The sequence below is a fragment of the Salmo salar genome, chromosome ssa15 (genome assembly GCF_905237065.1).
Source record: "Salmo salar chromosome ssa15, Ssal_v3.1, whole genome shotgun sequence".
In the NCBI taxonomy this organism is placed as follows: domain Eukaryota; kingdom Metazoa; phylum Chordata; class Actinopteri; order Salmoniformes; family Salmonidae; genus Salmo; species Salmo salar.
Genome location: NC_059456.1, coordinates 70276783 through 70296813, shown reverse-complemented (window position 1 = coordinate 70296813; position 20031 = coordinate 70276783). Strand labels below are relative to the sequence as shown.

The following is a 20031-nucleotide window of genomic DNA, read 5'->3' as shown; positions in this document are numbered from 1 at the left end:
CTAATGAAACCAATTGATTGAACTCTTTGGCCTGAATGCCAAACGTCACTTCTAGAGGAAACCTGGTGGTGGCAGCATCATGATGTGGGGATGTTTTTCAGCTGCAGGGACTGGGAGACTAATCAGGATCGAGGCAAAGATGAATGGAGCAAATTACAGAGAGTGCCTTGATGAAAACCTGCTCCAAAGCGCTCAGGACCTCAGACTGGGGTGAAGGTTCACCTTTCAACAGGACAACGACCCTAAGCACACAGCCAAGACAACGCAGGAGTGGCTTCGGGACAAGTCTCTGAATGTCCTTGAGTGCCCCAGCCAGAGCCCGTACTTGAACCCAATCGAACATCTCTGGAGAGACCTGAAAATAGCTGTGCAGCAACGCTCCCCATCCAAACTGACAGAGCTTGAGAGGATTTGCAGAGAAGAATGGGAGAATCTCCCCAAATACAGGTGTGCCAAGCTTGTAGCTTCATACCCAAGAAAAATCAAAGCTGTAATCGCTGCTAAAGGTGCGTCAACAAAGTACTGAGTAAAGTGTCTGAATACTTATGTGAATGAAAAGAAAATGGGGGGTTCAACTAACTGAAACATTGATTTAAATTCCACTGAACACATTGTCTTGAGCATACAACAACACCAGTGTCTAGTCTGCCGCACCTGTCAAATCTCTCTCTCGAATTTCAAACATTTTCTGTCTCAGCAGCTAGACTCGCTCTTTGTAAGGGAGGATGAAGGAGATTGCTAGTGGCGAGACTTGTTTGTTACTCCTGGATTTTGTTATTTTATGAATGGTGAAGTGCACTTAACGCTAGCTATCTAGCCTGCAGGGTTAGCCGGGTAGTCAATGGCATTGGATGGGAGCGCTGAGGGGAAACAAACAGGCTTCTTCCTCACTTCTGAAGAAGTACCCTGCTAAAGCCTACAGCTCTTCTCCTGTTTGGTAATCATAAGAGGCAGCAGCAGGAATCGAGGTTTTCATAAAAAGTGCTATTTATTTTTTGCTTTTTATTTGTTTACCTAATCAGTTACATAATCAGTCAACAATTACTATTAATTAATTACTGCAAGTAAAAAAATAACACACCAGATGAAGTAATTAATTGTTTTTCTGAATTAATTGTTTTTCTGTCAAATCGTCATTGGGGCCAAGGGGACTTAACTTCTCTAGGGTAGGGGGCAGTATTTTGACGTCCGGATGAAAGGCGTGCCTGTAGTAAACTGCCTGCTACTCAGGCTCAGAAGGGAGGATATGCATATTATTAGTAGATTTGGATAGAAAACACTTTGAAGTTTCTAAAACTGTTTGAATGATGTCTGTATGATGTCTGTATAACAGAACTCATATGGCAGGCAAAAACCTGAGAATAATCCAACCAGAAAGGGTGGAAATCTGAGGTTTGTAGTTTTTCAAGTGCTTGCCTATACAGTATACAGTGACTTAGGGTTCATTTTGCACTTCCTAAGGCTTTCACTAGATGTCAACAGTCTTTAGAACGTTGTTTCATGCTTCTACTGTGAATGGGGAGAGAATAAGAGCTCCTGGAAGTAGATGAGTGAGAAAATGACATGAGCACAGAGGCACGCGCTCACGTGAGAGTTAGCTGTGTTCCTTTTCTTTTTTGAAGACATTGGAATTGTCCGGTTGGAATATTACTGATTTATGATAAAAACATCCTAAAGATTGATGCTATACATCGTTTGACATGTTTCTACGAACGTAAATAGAACTTTTTTTGACTTTTCGTTGTGACATTTTGCGCGCGCTTCCTGCATTTGGAGTAGTGGACTAAACGCGCAAACAAAAAGGTATTTGGACATAAATGATGGACTTTATCGAACAAAACAAACATTTATTGTGGAACTGGGATTCCTGGGAGGGCATTCTGATGAAGATCATCAAAGGTAAGTGAATATTTATAATGTAATTTTTGTCATTTCTGTTGACTCCAAAATGGCGGGTATCTGTATGGCTTGTTTTAATATCTGAGCGCTGTACTCAGATTATAGCAAAATTTGCTTTCGCCGTAAAGCTTTTTTGAAATCTGACACAGCGGTTGCATTAAGGAGAAGTGTATCTATAATTCTTTGAATAACTGTTGAATATTTTATCAACGTTTATGATGAGTATTTCTGTAAATTGATGTGCTCATTCACCGGAAGTTTTGGGAGACAAAACATTTCTGAACATTACACGCCAATGTAAAATGGGTTTTTTGGATATAAATATGAACTTTATCGAGCAAAACATGCATGTATCGTGTAACATGAAGTCCTATGAGTGCCATCTGATGAAGATCAACAAAGGTTAGTGATTCATTTTAGCTGTATTTCTGTTTTTTTTGTGACGTCTCTCCTTGCTTGGAAAATGGCTGTGTGGTTTTTCTTGTCTCGGCACTGTCCTAACATAATCTAATGTTATGCTTTCGCTGTAAAGCCTTTTTGAAATCGGACAATGTGGTTGGATTAACGAGAAGTGTATCTTTAAAATGGGATATAATAATTGTATGTTTGAGAAATTTGAATTTGCCGCCCTGCTATTTCACTGGCTGTTGAATAGGGTGCGTCCCACATACCCCAGAGAGGTTTTAAGTGCAGAAGAATTATAATTAAATCATTCTGAAGAATTATAACATAATGCACTGGATCTCCCATTTTCAAGTCAGAATGCTCACCATGCACCTGTCCCTCATACACGTCTCTCTCCTTACAGGCGCTCCACTTTGGTCATCACCACCAAGATATTCTGGGGAGGAAAGTACGTATTATACTGGAGCCTTTTTCTGTATGTATGTGTGTGTGTGTGTGTGTGTGTGTGTGTGTGTGTGTGTGTGTGTGTGTGTGTGTGTGTGTGTGTGTGTGTGTGTGTGTGTGTGTGTGTGTGTGTTAGAGGCAGTATTGAGGCGGTATGACTTTTAATTGTTTTCCTACGAGGAAACGGGGCCGATCCTCTCCTATGAGAATGCCCTTTCACTGAGGACCAATTAAAAGGGCATATAACGGAATATAACGTATAAATGCCTCATGAGTATCAGGTATCAAGGCAAGACCCAAGTGCAGACTATGAAGTAACAATGTTTATTGTAACAGCAGGGGCAGGCAAACGACAGGTCGAGGCAGGCAGGGGTCGATAATCCAGAGTAGGAGCAAAGGTACAGGATGGCAGGCAGGCTCAGGTTCAGGGACAGGCAGAGTTCAGTAATCCAGAGGTGGAGCAAAGGTACAGGATGGCGGGTAGGCTTACGGTCAGGGACAGGCTGAGTGGTCAGGCGGGTGGGTACAAGGTCAGGACAGGCAAGGGTCAAAAACCAGTAGGACAAGAAAAAGAGAGGCTGAGAAAAGACAAAAGCTGACAGGACAAACAAGATGAACTGGCACAGACAGACAGAAAACACAGGTATAAATACCCAGAGGATAAGTGGGGAAGATGGGCGACACCTGGAGGGGGTAGAGACAAGTACAAGGACAGGTGAAACATATCAGGGCGTGACAGTACACCCCTCCCTCTAGGGATGCCACCTGGTGTTCCACCTGGGTGGATACCTGGTTGACTGTACCGCCGGCGGTGAAAGTCGGCGATAATGGAAGGGTCCAGGATGTCTTTAGCGGGAACCCAGCACCTCTCCTCTGGGCCATAACCCTCCCAGTCAACCAGGTACTGGAAACCCCTGACCCCGTGGTCAAACCCTCAGGAGGCGTCTCACCGTGTACGCTGGCTGGCCATCAATGACACGGGGGGAGGGATGGGCCTAGAAACAGAAGACAAGGGGCAGTCAGACATGGTTTTGACTCTAGACACAGAAAAGGTAGGAACAATACAGAGGGTACAGGGCAACAGAGGATGAACAACAGAGGGGCTAATGGTCTTGGAGCAGGGGGGAAAGGTCTCGGCTTCCGGAGGTGTAGCCGCGGCACTATAGCGCCGTGCCAGTGCCTCAGGCTTGACCTTCTTGGATACGGGTTGGTGCTGTGGGAGCAAAGTGGCCCGGGCCTTACTGAACCCCTCCCGGAGGTCCTGGTACTTTGCGGAGCTGACAGAGAGGTCCGGGGCAATTTCCTAGGAAGATGTCCCGGGGCAGGGAGAGCTGACTTCAGGCAATGAGTGTGGCAGGACGGGCTCCAGCCCACGGTGGCACCAGTATTCCAGTCAATGGAGAGATTGTGTTATCTGAAGCCAAGAGAATCCCAATACCATGGGAACCAGCAGAAATTGTATCGTCTCGCTGTGGTTCCCCGACAGTCGTAGGTTGATGGGGGTGTTCTGGTGGGTGACCCGGCCTATAGAGCGCCCGTCCAGTGCCCTAACACCCATGGGAATGGAGAGGGGTTAAGTGGGGATACCCAGCTGGGACGCCAGGGTAACGTCCATGAGACTAACATCGCCCCCTGAGTTGATGAGTACCTGGAGAGACTTGGACTGGTCACTTTACAGCAAGATGGCATGGAGAGGGGGGCGAGTAAGGGGAGAAGAACAATTATCTTTAAGACCCACTAGTGTACTCACTCCAACAGATGAGCTAGGTCTCTTGAAGGGACAGGTAGACACAAAATGACCGGCAGTACCCCAATACAGACAACTCTAGGTCACAAGTCTGCGTACACTTTCGGGTGGAGACAGCCTAGCCCTTCCGAGCTGCATCAGCTTGGGAAGAGGTGAATCGGCAGTCTCCGGAGGCTCTTGGAGGGACTCGGGTAGGCTCGGATCCTCTCGGGGACGTAGACGCCGGGGACTTCCGGAGTTCATCAGTTGCAAGGTGGGATCCCTGTGTGAGGGATTGGGACCGCAATCGGGCCTCTTCCGCAATCGCACCTCTACATTCCTGTAGCCGACCATCAATCCGGATGATTAAAGCGATGAGTGAGTCGAGATCTGTCGGTAGTTCTCGGGCTGCCAGCTCATCCTTTAGCTCCTCCAATAATCCGGAACTTGTCGAACAGCGCTTCCGGGTTCCAGGTACCCTCCGTTGCTAGCATGCGGAACTCCATCGCATAGTCTGCAACACTGAGGATGTCCTGCCGAAGCTGGAGCAACTTCCGGGCAGCCTCTCTCCCGGACACCAGAGCCTCAAACTTGTCTCACCTCTGCCATGACTGAGGCAGATTTACTTTACATTTTACATTTTAGTCATTTAGCAGACGCTCTTATCCGGAGCGACTTACAGTAGTGAGTGCATACATTTCATAAAAACATTTCCCGTACTGGTCCCCCGTGGGAATCGAACCCACAACCCTGGCGTTGCAAACACCATGCTCTACCAACTGAGCCACACGGGATGGCGGATTGTTGCTCCCACACCACCGTGGCCCAGGCGAGTGCCCTCCCGGACATCAGCGTAATAAGGTACGCTACATTCGAGTGGGCCGAGGGGAACGAAGAAGGCTGTAGCTCAAACGAGGGAGCACTGGGAGAGAAAGGCCCGGCAGGTTCTGGAATCTCTATCGTAGCGCTCTGGGGGAGGTACAGTGAGGGAAAAAAGTATTTGATCCCCTGCTGATTTTGTACATTTGCCCACTGACAAAGAAATGATCAGTCTATAATTTTAATGGTAGGTTTATTTGAACAGTGAGAGACAGAATATCAACAAAAAAATCCAGAAAAACGCATGTCAAAAATGTTATAAAATGATTTGCATTATATCTATAAGAGAGGTCCCGGGGCAATTTATGCATTATATCTATAAACCCCATCAGAACTGAAAATATCAGCTTGTTTCCTTCGAATGTTTGTAAAAAAAGTAAATGTAAACAACCACTGTATAGCCTAAAAACATGGTTAAAACTATGATTTTGATAACATGGTTAGTCAGTCCTTGCACCCATTGCATAGTCTATCGATTTGAGAGTGGTTGGATTTCTCCAGTCCCATCCCTCAGGTTTTACTGAAACAGTTGCAAGGAGAACACTTAGTCAATGTTTCGATTAAGAATTGCTGCTTTAATGGACTTGCCTAGCACTGACAGGAGGCACCAATTCAACTTTAATACGTTAATACATCTTGCATCATAGAGATGGATAGAGGGCACATGCTGCCCCTGCTAAAACATGCTGTGTGTCAAGTGTGCCCTCTATCTATCTATATGTCTCACATTCAACCCACAAATATGGATCGAATACAGTGAACATCTGTACTGTATCAGTTACAGTATGACATGTGAAACTGTGAATTGTAGCACGGAGTTGTTAAACGTCATGATTTTATATCCTGACAAGGGCGTTTGTTGTTTGCTTTTCAGAGCAGAAACAGAAAGAGGGTTGTCCAGAAAACATATCATCGAAGGTAAGCCATTTTTAGTCACTTTTATACTAAGTTATTATTACATGTACAGTGTGGTAGCCTATATACTTGCAGGATATCAATATGACATTTGGATCCAATCCAGTCATTCACTAGATTCAGTACATACTGTATAGTGCATAAATGCGAGCATTAAAAACAAACAGGATTCAGGCTTTAATGTAAAGTATTACCGTTATCTTGATGGTCTTTGCCCTATATAATGCAGGACTAAGGGCATCGTTAGACAGACTGCAGCTAGAGTATGTGGATGTCGTTTTCGCAAACAGACCGGACCCCAACACACCTATGGAAGGTAGGCAGCACTCTTCTTTGAATGCTGTTTGTTTACATTCATCTGTGGTATGTTCAGTACTGGGTATCTGCTGCACCGTGACATATTCTTGCCATAAAAAGACCACCTTGCATCCAGTGGTGCAGCAGTGCAGTAATAATGTTCGGTCAGGCTAGAGTCTCATGCGTACATATTATCTACAGACAGATAAATGGCTCTATGGTTTGGACCTTAAGGTTACATTTACTTTTATTGGGTACATAAGTCTTAAGTTTTTCGAATCCTAGATGTAGAGATAGGACACAGTTGACAGCTCAAACATCCTCTTTGCATACCAAGTGCAGTAATATATGATTGTCTAAACACAAACCTACCGAACAGGGGCATGGGCAATGGATGACACATTTCTATTCCTGTCACTGATTGAAATGGTCAGTAAAGCATTGTGAACTTGAGCTCAGTCAGTGCATGATGGGGCTCGCTGTATTGGGCTGTGGCTCCCACCCTGCTGCCCCTTATGTATACTTCCAGATGTCATTTCATTCGCAGACTGGTCAACGTCTTCACTCTCTTTTTTTTGTCACCAGGAGACCCATTTCACACCTCAAAGTCCAAGACATTCATCATAGAAGGTACATGGTACCCTTAGTCAAAACAAAGTGTTCAATCAACACCCCTTTAAATGAAAGGCATTTTATGGCAGTGACTTGATAAAAGTATTCCTCTCTCCGTTATCCTACCATTCAAAACCCCCTTTAAATCCATAAAATGTTGGACTTTTCGTAGTGCTAGCAAAAAAGGGTGGTCTACTGTGGTAGATTGAGTGAGTGTTTGATTCATACTTGATAACGTTACATATTGTAAGTATATTTTGGAGAAATTCACAGAATTTCATGGATCCCTCAATCATTGTAAAAAACGAAAAATCCATAACTTGTTTCCTTTCTCATTTTCACTTCAAAGCATTTTTTTCTCATGTTTTCTCCATCAGTTCATCAGTATAACCGATATGTTTAGTTGTCAGAAATAAATAAACTGTTTCTGGGCTTATAATGCCAATAATGCCAATGTGGGCAGTTTCAGTCATCTTGAAAAAGCAATTTCCACTTTTTGTTGTTGGAAGAAATGACACTTAAAGATGTCCATTCTCTCCCTGGTTGACAATTGTAACCAAAATAGGATGTAATCCTTCCAGAATCCTTTGATTGACTCAGTTTGGTGTCTTTCTATTTCTATCTCTATTTCTCTTTCTGTTTCTTTTCTCTCTCACTCGCTCTCTCCAACTGTAACTTATGCCAGATCAAGGCAATTATGTAGAGTTCCATACCATATAGAAAGAGAATCAGGATATGAGGTGTACCAAGCCACGTGTACCTTTACAGTAGTCATAAAACATTGTGAAAGCCAACGTACCCCATGCCAAACCCCTCCTGACCATTACTGTTGTCGTTGGCATCACTCATCCCTCCCATTTCTCATATGACTGGCTTGGTTTCCTTTTATTTTGCAAGATGGCAGCTGCTGGTGCTGCTGCAGCCTCCTTTGTGAACCCTGTCTTGACTGCAGTGTGTCCCTCTTGCCTGAGCATGCAACCCATCAGGGCTTTGTTCCAGCCAAGCAGTAACCCAATTATACTAATCAGAGTCTTGATTAAATACTAGTTAATGGGTAGAATAGGTTTTATACTTGGCTGGAACAAATACTTGCTCCAATATGTGCCATAGGAGGGAAAGAATACATACCTACCCCAGGCTAGATGATGGTTTTGGAGCCACTGAAGCCTTATTCACAAATCTTCCTTTTTTTCTCTATTCAACAGTTAAAGCCTGTACAGATATAACAGCCGAGACAAGACGTTTTTATGCAGTTTTAGAACAAAGTTTGCTTGATCTGAACGGTCTAATTTTAGAATGTCTAATTTCGGCTGCTGGAGTTTAGAGAATTCAACCTGTCAAAACTTAGCTAAAGACTTGAGACGAGACTGGTCCGTTTAGCCAATCAGAGAACAGTATGTTGACGTTCTGTGTTAGCCAAGCAGGTAGGTAGCTAGCCAAACAGACAGCTAGCCAACATTTTTGCTCTAGCTAGCCTAGCTTGCTGATTATATCTCTGACAAGTTACAAAGTGTGCCCTATTTCTGGTGCATGTATTTCATGATACTTGTTTGCTACAACAGCTTGCTACAAGTGGTAACTGTCTCAGAGTTTTTTTTATCTGAATGCGCATCTTTAGTCAGCTGTTCTAAAACACATCATTTTAAAACTGGCTAGTTTTTTTCTAATCTCCTCTCTTCATATGTCAGCGTTATATCTCAAATAAAATAAAATTTTCAGCATGTATAAAAGGTGCAGTGAAATGCTTGTGTGCTAGCTCCCACAACATCGCAGTTCAATAATCAATATCAACTAGAAAAGGACATTTACTGAAGTAAATGTGGTGTGCTTGCTAGTCTTGAATTCTTTATGGTTGTGAAATAGTAGTATTAGTGGTAGTGACGGCAGTAGTGATGGTAGTAGTAGTAATGGTAGTAATAGTGTTTTCATAGGCTGTGTTAGCTATAGTGACCTATTTTGGAGTGGTTTGTAGGTGTGGAACTATTATAGTGGGTTATAGTGGGCTAGTATAGTAGGCTAGAGTACTATATCATCATAAGCCATATCATGTATTTTTAATCTCTCAATGTTTTAGTTGGAACATTCTGTAAGTTTTGTGCCAGTTATTTCAGTTTAGAATGTTGAAGCCTGCATTCCGCCATTGAAATAAATGGGGATACGACAAGCTTCATAGTTTATAAAGTATGAATGGTATCAAAAAACGGTGTTGAAGACATCTAAGTTGAGTCTGTCTGCACATGTCAACATTGGGGTGGTGTTTGTAGCTGAAATGGTTCAAGAGCAGTGGTAAATCCAAATGTTGCCTTTGAAGTCTATGTAGCTTTTATGCAAATGTAAAACTGTTATAGTTCCAAAAGTACAAAGAGCATCAACAATCTTTTGACATGCAATCTAAGTTGAGTCAGTCTGTACATGTCAGCATTTGGTTTGGTGTTTGTAGCGTTAATGGTTCAAGAGCATTGGCTAATCCAAATTCTTCGCTTTAAAGCCTATAGAGCTTTTATGGACATTTAAAATGGTTATAGTTCAAATAGTATAAATTGTATCAAAAAGCTGTATTCAAGCATACTATTCCAGATTGGTGTCAACGTTTTTGAGTTTGAATGGCGTTTCTAGCTTAAACCGATGAAAACTAGCAGCGACCGGTATTTCTTCCATTAAAGTCTATAGCCCCTAAAATATATTTGGGTTTATGCTAATATGGTTGTAGTATGAAAAGTATAATTCGTATCAAAACGTTTTCTTCAAGCAATAGTACCAATGCCAGTCTGCACGTTTTAAAGTTGCTTTGGTGTTGGGTATATTTAACGGTTGAAGAGTATTGGCGAATCCAAATACTTCCCATTTAAGCCTAGGTACCACCATTAAAACAGTGATAGTTCAGAAAGTATACATGGTATCAAAACGCTGAATACAAGCAACCTATTCTAGACCAGTCTGCATATTTTAAAGTTTGAATGGCGTTTCTAGTTAAGGGCTACATTTTTACCATTCAAGTCTATGGCCATTGAAATGCATTGGGATTTATGGAAGTATGGTTGTAGTGTGAAAAGATTTTTCAAGTGCACTGCAGATGGTGAGCCTACACGTTTGAAAGTTGTTTTGGTATCGGTAGATTTTACGGTTTGACGCTACAGGTGGCGGCGGAGAGAAAAGTAATAATAACAAGTTTGAACAGTTTCTAAAAATGAACATGTAATATAAGAGTTATTATGCATAGTAGTAGCCAGATATGTACACAATAGGATCTACAGTATAGATAATGAATGTGCTATGTCAAGTACAACTGTATTTACAAATATAAAATGGGTAGTATCTTGGTCGCGCTGTTGAATAAATAATATATACTAGAGCAGCAGTGTTGACTATGTGTGTGTGTGTGTGTGTGTGTGTATGTATGCACTTGTGTGTGTTTATAGGTGGTTGTATGTGTGCTTGTGTGTAAGGGTTGGCTGTGTGGAGTCAGTGCAAATATGTTCAGTAGTCTGATGGCCTACTTGATGGTTATTCCACATGTGTAATTACTGATGTTATTACACATTTTCTTGTTCCACTATGTAACTCATGTTTTGTAATTACATGTTTGAAAGTCACCTGTGAATTACCATGTTAATAACTCGAACCAAAAGCTGACCTTGTACCATGGAATCCACATGTAATACCAGGGTTATATACATGTATTTACAATGTACTTACCCAGGAGCAAGCAACTTCATGTAAAGTGAAGTGACATTTTTGATAACTTTGTAGTTACAATGTAATAACTTTTGCAGACAATAGGCTAATCAGGAGAAATAAGGAGACAGGATAAAAGTATTCAGTTTGGCTTTTATTTAAAGGATTTCAGAAAGATTCCTATTCAAACCATTCAAATTCAATTTCCCATTTCAGACTCAAATAAATAAAATTTGTCAAATGTACTAACTAGTAAGTAAAGCATACAAGCAAAGGGTGGTAAAGGAGCTAGCCAGCATTTTAAAATGTTTACTAATGTACTAATGTAGCTAGCTAGCTAACTACAGTGCATAGTTAGCGAGCTAGCTACATTAGTAAACATTTTAAAATGCTGGCTAGCTCCTTTACCACCCTTTGCTTGTATGCTTTACTTACTAGTTAGTACATTTGACTAATTTTATTTATTTGAGTCTGAAATGGGAAATTGAATTTGAATGGTTTACATTTACATTTACATTTACATTTAAGTCATTTAGCAGACGCTCTTATCCAGAGCGACTTACAAAATGGTGCATTCACCTTATGATATCCAGTGGAACAACCACTTTACAATAGTGCATCTAAATCTTTTAAAGGGGGGGGTTAGAAGGATTACTTTATCCTATCCTAGGTATTTTATAGGTTTGAATAGGAATCTTTCTGAAATCCTTTAAATAAAATCCAAACTGAAAACATACAGGGGACTGAGGTAGGAAATGGAAAGTGGGAAACCTAGTCAGTTGTACAACTGAATGCATTCAACAGAAATGTGTCTTCTGCATTTAACCCAACCCCTCTGAATCAGAAAGATGCGGGGGGCTACCATAATCGACATCTACGTCTTCAGCACCCGGAGAACAGTGGGTTAACTACCTTGCTCGGGCAGAACAACAGATTTTTACCTTGTCAGCTCGGGGATTCGATCCGGCAAGGATGCCTGTATCTTTGTAGTGATTGGGTGCATTGATACACCATCTAAAGTGTACTTAATAACTTTCTCAAAGGGATATTCAATGTCTGCTTTTTATAAAACGTTTACCCATTTATCAATAGGTGCCCTTCTTTGCGAGGCATTGGAAAATCTCCCTGGTCTTTCTGGTTGAATCTGTGTTTGAAATTAGCTACTTGACTGATGGACCTTTGAAATAATTGTGTGAGTGGGGAACAGTATGGGGTAGTCATTTAAACACTGTTTTTATTTATTTTATTTTTTATTTTATTTCACCTTAATTTAACCACGTAGGCAAGTTGAGAACAAGTTCTAATTTGCAATTGCGACTTGGCCAAGATAAAGCAAAGCAGTTCGACACATACAACAACACAGAGTTACACATGGAGTAAAACAAACATACAGTCAATAATACAGTAGAAAAATAAGTTTATATACAATGTGAGCAAATGAGGTGAGATAAGGGAGGTAAAGGCAAAAAAGGCCATGGTGGCAAAGTAAATACAATATAGCAAGTAAAACACTGGAATGGTAGATTTGTAGTGGAAGAAAGTGCAAAGTAGAAATAGAAATAATGGGGTGCAGAGGAGCAAAATAAATAAATAAATACAGTAGGGGAGGAGGTAGTTGTTTGGGCTAAATTATAGATGGGATATGTACAGGTGCAGTGATCTGTGAGCTGCTCTGACAGCAGGTGCTTAAAGCTAGTGAGGGAGATTAAGTGTTTCCAGTTTGAGATTTTTGTAGTTCGTTCCAGTCATTGGCAGCAGAGAACTGTAAGGAGAGACGGCCAAAGGAGGAATTGGCTTTGGGGGTGACCAGAGAGATATACCTGCTGGAGCACATGCTACAGGTGGGTGCTGCTATGGTGACCAGTGAGCTGAGATAAGGGGGGACTTTACCTAGCAGGGTCTTGTAGATGACCTGGAGCCAGTGGGTTTGGCGATGAGTATGAAGCGAGGGCCAGCCAACGAGAGCGTACAGGTCGCAGTGGTGGGTAGTATATGGGGCTTTGGTGACAAAACGGATGGCACTGTGATAGACTGCATCCAGTTTATTGAGTAGGGTGTTGGAGGCTATTTTGTAAATGACATCGCCGAAGTCGAGGATCGGTAGGATGGTCAGTTTTACGAGGGTATGTTTGGCAGCATGAGTGAAGGATGCTTTGTTGTGAAATAGGAAGCCAATTCTAGATTTAACGTTCGATTGGAGATGTTTGATGTGAGTCTGGAAGGAGAGTTTACAGTCTAACCAGACACCTAGGTATTTGTAGTTGTCCACGTATTCTAAGTCAGAACCGTCAGGAGTAGTAATGCTGGACGGGCGGGCGGGTGCAGGCAGCGGTCGGTTGAAGAGCATGCATTTAGTTTTACTTGTATTTAAGAGCAGTTGGAGGCCACGGAAGGAGAGTTGTATGGCATTGAAGCTCGTCTGGAGGGTTGTTAACACAGTGCCCAAAGAAGGACCAGAAGTATACAGAATGGTGTCGTCTGCGTAGAGGTGGATCAGAGACTCACCAGCAGCAAGAGTGACATCCTTGATGTATACAGAGAAAAGAGGTGGCCCAAGAATTCAACCCTGTGGCACCCCCATAGAGACTGCCAGAGGCCCGGACAACAGGCCATCCGATTTGACACATTGAACTCTATCAGAGAAGTAGTTGGTGAACCAGGTGAGGCAATCATTTGAGAAACCAAAGCTATTGAGTCTGCCGATGAGGATGTGATGATTGACAGAGTTGAAAGCCTTGGCCAGGTCAATGAATATGGCAGCACAGTATTGTTTCTTATCGATGGCAGTTAAGATATCGTTTAAGACCTTGAGCGTGGCTGAGGTGCACCCATGACCAGCTCTGAAACCAGATTGCATAGCGGAGAAGGTGCGGTGGGATTCGTAATGGTCGGTAATTTGATTGTTGAATTGGCTTTCGAAGACCTTAAAAAGGCAATGTAGGATAGATATAGGTCTGTAGCAGTTTGGGTCAAGAGTGTCCCCCCCTTTGAAGAGGGGGATGACCGCAGCTGCTTTCCAATCTTTGGGAATCTCAGACGACACGAAAGAGAGGTTGAACAGGCTAGTTATAGGGGTTGCAACAATTTCGGCAGATCATTTTAGAAAGAAAGGATCCAGATTGTCTAGCCCGGCTGATTTGTAGGGGTCCAGATTTTGCAGCTCTTTCAGAACATCAGCTGACTGGATTTGGGAGAAGGAGAAATGGGAAAGGCTTCGGCGAGTTGCTGTGGGGGGTGCAGTGCTGTTGACCGCGGTAGGGGTGGCCAGGTGGAAAGCAAGGCCAGCCGTAGAAAAATGCTTATTGAAATTCTCAATTATAGTGGATTTATCGGTGGTGACAAGAGTTTCCTATCCTCAGTGCAGTGGGCAGCTGGGAGGAGGTGTTCTTATTCTCCATGGACTTTACAGTGTCCCAGAACTTTTTTGAGTTTGTGTTGCAGGATGCAAATTTATGCTTGAAAAAGCTAGCCTTGGCTTTTCTAACTGCCTGTGTATATTGGTTTCTAACTTCCCTGAAAAGTTGCATATCACGGGGGCTGTTTGATGCTAATGCAGAACGCCACAGGATGTTTTTGTGTTGGTTAAGGGCAGTCAGGTCTGGAGAGAACCAAGGGCTATATCTGATCCTGGTTCTAAATTTCTTGAATGGGGCATGCTTATTTAAGATGGTGAGGAAGGCATTTAAAAAATATAACCAGGCATCCTCTACTGATATTGCACACACAGTGAGTCCATGCAACTTATTATGTGACTTGATAAGCAAATTTGTACTTTAGGCTTGCCATAACAAAGGGGTTGAATACTTACATTTCAGATTTTCATTTTATATTAATTTCTAAAAATGTCTAAAAAAAGAATTCCACTTTGACATTGTGTCAATTTAATCAATTTTTAATTCAGGCTGTATCACAACAACATGTGGGAAAAGTCAAGGGTTGGGAATACTTTCTGACGGCACTTTAGGTAACTGCTGTTTGACTTGACATGAAACTAAACTAGAGTTTAATCCCGGGGCTGAGCTAGTGCTTGTATGAAATGTGTTTGTAGAGTGTTAAATCCCCTATTGACTGAGGTGAATGAAGCTCAATGGTAGTGGCACCTTGTAGTTACATGTAACAATGTCACATTTTGGGTCGAGTTATTAAGTAATTCACAGTTGCCTTTCAAACGTGTAATTACAAAACATTAGTTACATAGTGGAACAAGAAAATGTGTAATAACATATAACACAATCTTCAGCAATTGGATGTTTAATTATACGTTCCTTGTTCCAATTGTGTAATAACTGATAGCGCTACAACCTTATTACATATAGTTACAGTGTAACACCTATGTAATTACTATGTTACTACAGTTATAACTGTAATTACATAGTAATAGGGGCAACATAAAATACTGAAAATCTCATTATAATCTGACAGCATGACATGTTAAAATTAAATTGTGCTGCCAGATTATGAGATTTACAGTATTTCTTTTCCACAGAGCTGTTCTTTTTAAAACATGCTTTTAAAACAGCCTGTTATTAAAATTTAATGTTTCTTATATAAAAGTAGCATGAAAAGCTTTGAAGAAAACTCTGGGTTTTGGATTGACCCTACTGTATTTTGACTCTGGCATGAATAGTGTTGTTTTGCCCAGATAAAATTGGTATTTGACTGCCTGATTTGTGACTGTAAAACCTTTTGTGTGTCAAATCAAAACAAAAGCCTAAAAAAAAAGAAAATCAATGTGTCAATTGACTCCAAAAAGGAATGACATAGTATCCTTTTCTCCCCATATGTTTCACTGCTCATTATTTAAACTGATGTGTACATTAACCAGGTAGCTCCTTTGTGCTTTTACCCTTTGTCCAAAATTCTATGTGGACTTTCCTTCTATCCTCTCTTTCTCTTTCAATTCTCATATATCAATTCTCATATATCCCTCTCTTCAATACCTTTCCACCCTCTCTCTTAATCTCACCTGTTCCCACCACTCCTCTCCTCCAATGTCGGGGCCAATGGGTGAATGGTATCTTTTGATTGGCAGAGACGGTACGGGCAATGACCCATGTGATCAACCAGGGGATGGCCATGTACTGGGGAACGTCGCGCTGGAGCTCCATGGAGATCATGGTGAGTTGGAAAACGGTTGAAACACGATTAAACCATGGATTACACAAAATAATCAATTACTTATTCCCATCACTGTATTGTTACGATATTACATTGTTCGTCCCTGAGCCTGTTTGCTGCTGTTCGTTGTCTGTCCTATAGGAGGCGTACTCGGTGGCCAGGCAGTTCAACCTGATACCCCCTATATGTGAGCAGGCTGAGTACCACATGTTCCAGAGGGAGAAGGTGGAGGTGCAGCTTCCCGAGCTCTTCCACAAAATAGGTAAGTTACACAGCAACCGTCTGCCTCCCTTCGGTTTGACCCATAAAGGTGGATAGAGGATGCACTTACTACAACGATAAAAGATAGGTGTGCCCTCTTTCCATCTCTATTGTTCCAGCGTTTAATAAGGGTAGATCCTGAAAGAGCTGAGGTCTGCCATTTTTGCCACAAACATACTCCATGTGCTGCTATTCATGTTTGGTAATGTGGCTAATGCTAGCCAAAAGTTGTGATAATTGTAATGTAGCTAATATACAGTATTTGTATTTTGAATGAATCCCTCTTAGGATATGCTCTCAGTCCAAGTAGCTTGTCAAGGCACATAAAGACCAAGGCTTGGAAGTCATAATGGCGGTAAAGCTGGGTATTCATTAGGCACCAAATGGAAGAAAAAGGACTGAAACATAGAGGGCCTACCTGAACTTGTCTAATAAGAAACGCTTGTTTTCGTTTTCCGTTGCAAAACGTTTTGCTACGGTGTGCACTAATGAATATGATCCCGATGTCTCTGTGCAGGTGTGGGTGCCATGACGTGGTCTCCGCTGGCGTGTGGGATCATCTCAGGGAAGTACGATAGTGGGGTACCCCCGTACTCACGGGCCTCGCTAAAGGTAACCTTTGACCCTTGACGAGTGACTGATGCCTTATCCTCTCCAGCCCACATCTGTCACACCCCTTTGCTTGTGGTTGTAGTTGGTGTTGTTTTCTTGTCCTGCCACTCTGCCACCTTCCTTTCTGCTAACAACAGTTTATCCTGATAGTACATTGTTGTAGGACGTTCCTCTGTACTGATGCGTGTCAATTGAGGATTGGGGACTTTTGAGAGTGTCAGGAATGCCATTCGGTGTATATGGGCCAGCTTCAGTTGAACATTCCTTGGAGATTCTATACACCTACGCACAAATACGCACAAATACGCACAAACACACACACACACACACACACACACACACACACACACACACACACACACACACACACACACACACACACACACACACACACACACACACACTGTGCTCTTTCTACAGTATGTGTGGAGTACCATGCTGTCTATAGCTCTCCTCCTCCTGTTCAGTGATATCTTTGGCTTAATAATCCTCCAATGAAGGGATCTATGCCATTGATTTTCTATGTCATACACTCCACTGGTGGAAACAGGCTATTTAAGTCCACTCAAGCACACAAATGTGGAAGCACAGAACCAAGGTCTAAGACAGAGGGTAGCTGTGTGTGTGCGATAACCAGAGGCAGTCAGTTACAGTCTCTGTGTAGTTCACTCACATAGCAGACATCTGCTCTGCCACTGGTGAGAGATCCACACACATTGGATGCGTTATGTATGATAAATGTATGACTTTCAGCCATTCACAGAAAGGCATCTCTGCACCCCAGAGGTTTCTGGATACAGTAGTCCTGAGCGAGAGTGTGTGTGTGTGTGTGTGTGTGTGTGTGTGTGTGTGTGTGTGTGTGTGTGTGCGTGTGTGTGTACTGTGCTGTGACAGGGCTACCAGTGGATGAAGGACAAGATCCTGAGTGAGGAGGGGCGCCGTCAGCAGGCGAAGCTGAAAGAGCTGCAGGCCATTGCCGAGCGACTGGGCTGCACCCTGCCCCAGCTCGCCATCGGTAACACACACCTGCCGCTCTCTCTTTTTCTCTCTGTCTGTCTGTCTGTCCTGTCCAGCCATCCGTCTGTCTGTGTCTTTTGAGCTCCAACGTGTTAGTCAGTCAGTAAAGCAGTCTGTTCGTCAGTCAGTCTGACTTATGCAATGTATCTAACAGTGTTCACAACAATGTCAAATTGCCAGAGTTAGAAAATTTGCTAACTGTCGTCAAAAGTCTGTCTGTCTAGTAGGACCTCAAGTGGGAGGTTGGTCAAGTCCCTGGTAGTCAAATCTTCGATGTGTTAGTTCAGCTTAACATCACAGTGTCTGAGAATGAGTCTTTGTGCTCATCTGAAGGCAATTTTGTTGCACTGGATGTATGTGTGTTTCTTCAGTCCTTCACTGTGCTTCCACACACACATTGTTCATTTTCCTGTGTGGTTGTTCCCTCCCACAGCATGGTGCCTGAGGAATGAAGGGGTGAGCTCTGTGCTACTGGGGGCCTCCAGCACAGACCAACTGATGGAGAATCTAGCAGCAATACAGGTCAGAAGTGAATACTCCACACACAAGTACTCACATTCACATATACTGTACTTATGCATGCTTGCTCACATACCACATACACATGATCTCTCTCTCTCTCTCTCTCTTTCACACCACACACACACACACACACACACACACACACACACACACACACACACACACACACACACACACACACACACACACAATGGGTGTGAACCCAGGTGTGCAAGAACTCACATTCACACATACTTATGGATACTTACTCACATACCACATACACATGCTCTCCCTCTCTCTCCACACACTGAGAAAGACCTTCTAAACGAGCATTGCCTCTAAGTGGTAAATACAGTACCTTTGGAAAGAATTCAGACCCCTTCAACTGTTCCACATTTTGTTACATTACAGTCTTATTAAAAAAAACACACACAATACCCCGTAATGACGAAGAGAAAATGTTAGCAAATGTACTAAAATTGAAAAATTGAAATACCTTATTTACACAAGTATTCAGCCCCTTTGCTATGAGACTTGAAATTGAGCTCAGGTGTATCCTGTTTCCATTGATCATCATTAAGTTGTTTCTACAACTTGATTGGAGTCCACCTGTGGTAAATTCAATTGATTGGACATGATTTGGAAAGGCACACACCTGTCTACATAAAGTCCCACAGTTGACAATGCATGTCAGAGCCAAAACCAAGCCATGAGGTCGAAGGGATTGTCTGTAGAGCTCAGAGACAAGATTATGTCAAGGCACAGATCTGGGGAAGGGTACCAAAACATTTCTGCAGCATAGAAGGTCCCCAAGAACACATTCATCATTCTTCAATGGAAAATGTTTAAGATTAATCCTGGAGCTGGCCGCCCGGCCAAACTGAGCAATCGGGGGAGAAGGGCCTTGGTCAGGGAGGTGACCAAGAACCTGATGGTCACTCCTACAGAGCTCTAGATTTCCTCTGTGGAGATGGGAGAACCTTCCAGAAGGACAACTATCTCTGCAGCACTCCACCAATCAGGCCTTTATGGTAGAGTGGTCAGACAGAAGCCACTTCTCAGTAAAAGGCACATGACAGCCCGCTTGGAGTTTGGCAAAAGGCACCTGAAGTCTCTCAGACTATGAGAAACAAGATTCTCTGACCTGAATGCCAAGCGTCACGTTTGGAGGAAACCTGGAACCATCCCTACGGTGAAGCATGGTGGTGCCAGCATCATGCTGTGGGGATGTTTTTCAGCTGCAGGGACTGGAAGACTAGTCAGGATTGAGGCAAAGATGAACTGAGCAAAGTACAGAGAGAGCCTTGATGAAAACCTGCTCCAGAGCACTCAGGACCTCAGACTCACCTTCCAACAGGACAACGACCCTAAGCACACAGCCAAGACAATGCAGGAGTGGCTTCAGGACAAGTCTCTGAATGTCCTCTAGTGGCCCAGCCAGAGCCCGGACTTGAGCCCAATCTACCATCTCTGGAGAGATCTGAAAATAGCTGTGCAGCACCTCTCACCATCCAACCTGACAGAGCTAGATAGAATCTGCAGAGATGAATGGGAGAAACTCTGCAAAAACAGGTGTGCCAAGCTTGTAGTGTCATACCAAAGTGTCACGGTTGTTGTCGGTGAATGAGGACCAAAACGCAGCAGGTACGTGAATGCTCATCTTGATT

General features: G+C 42.8%; 1 protein-coding gene across 4 annotated transcripts in view; it reads left to right on the top strand.

Annotated features, from left to right (window-relative positions):
- The window catches only part of LOC106572215 (voltage-gated potassium channel subunit beta-2), a 110803-nt gene that overhangs the window by 85934 nt on the left and 4838 nt on the right, over positions 1 to 20031 (top strand). For 2 of the 4 annotated variants that reach the window (XM_045696012.1, XM_014146204.2), the window contains 9 exons: positions 2708 to 2752; positions 6228 to 6271; positions 6498 to 6584; positions 7151 to 7195; positions 15885 to 15970; positions 16112 to 16232; positions 16749 to 16843; positions 17738 to 17858; positions 18294 to 18382. In XM_045696012.1, the coding sequence (XP_045551968.1) occupies positions 2708 to 2752; positions 6228 to 6271; positions 6498 to 6584; positions 7151 to 7195; positions 15885 to 15970; positions 16112 to 16232; positions 16749 to 16843; positions 17738 to 17858; positions 18294 to 18382 (733 nt within the window). The remainder of the gene's footprint in view (positions 1 to 2707; positions 2753 to 6227; positions 6272 to 6497; positions 6585 to 7150; positions 7196 to 15884; positions 15971 to 16111; positions 16233 to 16748; positions 16844 to 17737; positions 17859 to 18293; positions 18383 to 20031) is intronic. The other 2 variants (XM_014146206.2, XM_014146205.2) reach the window with 1 other exon arrangement.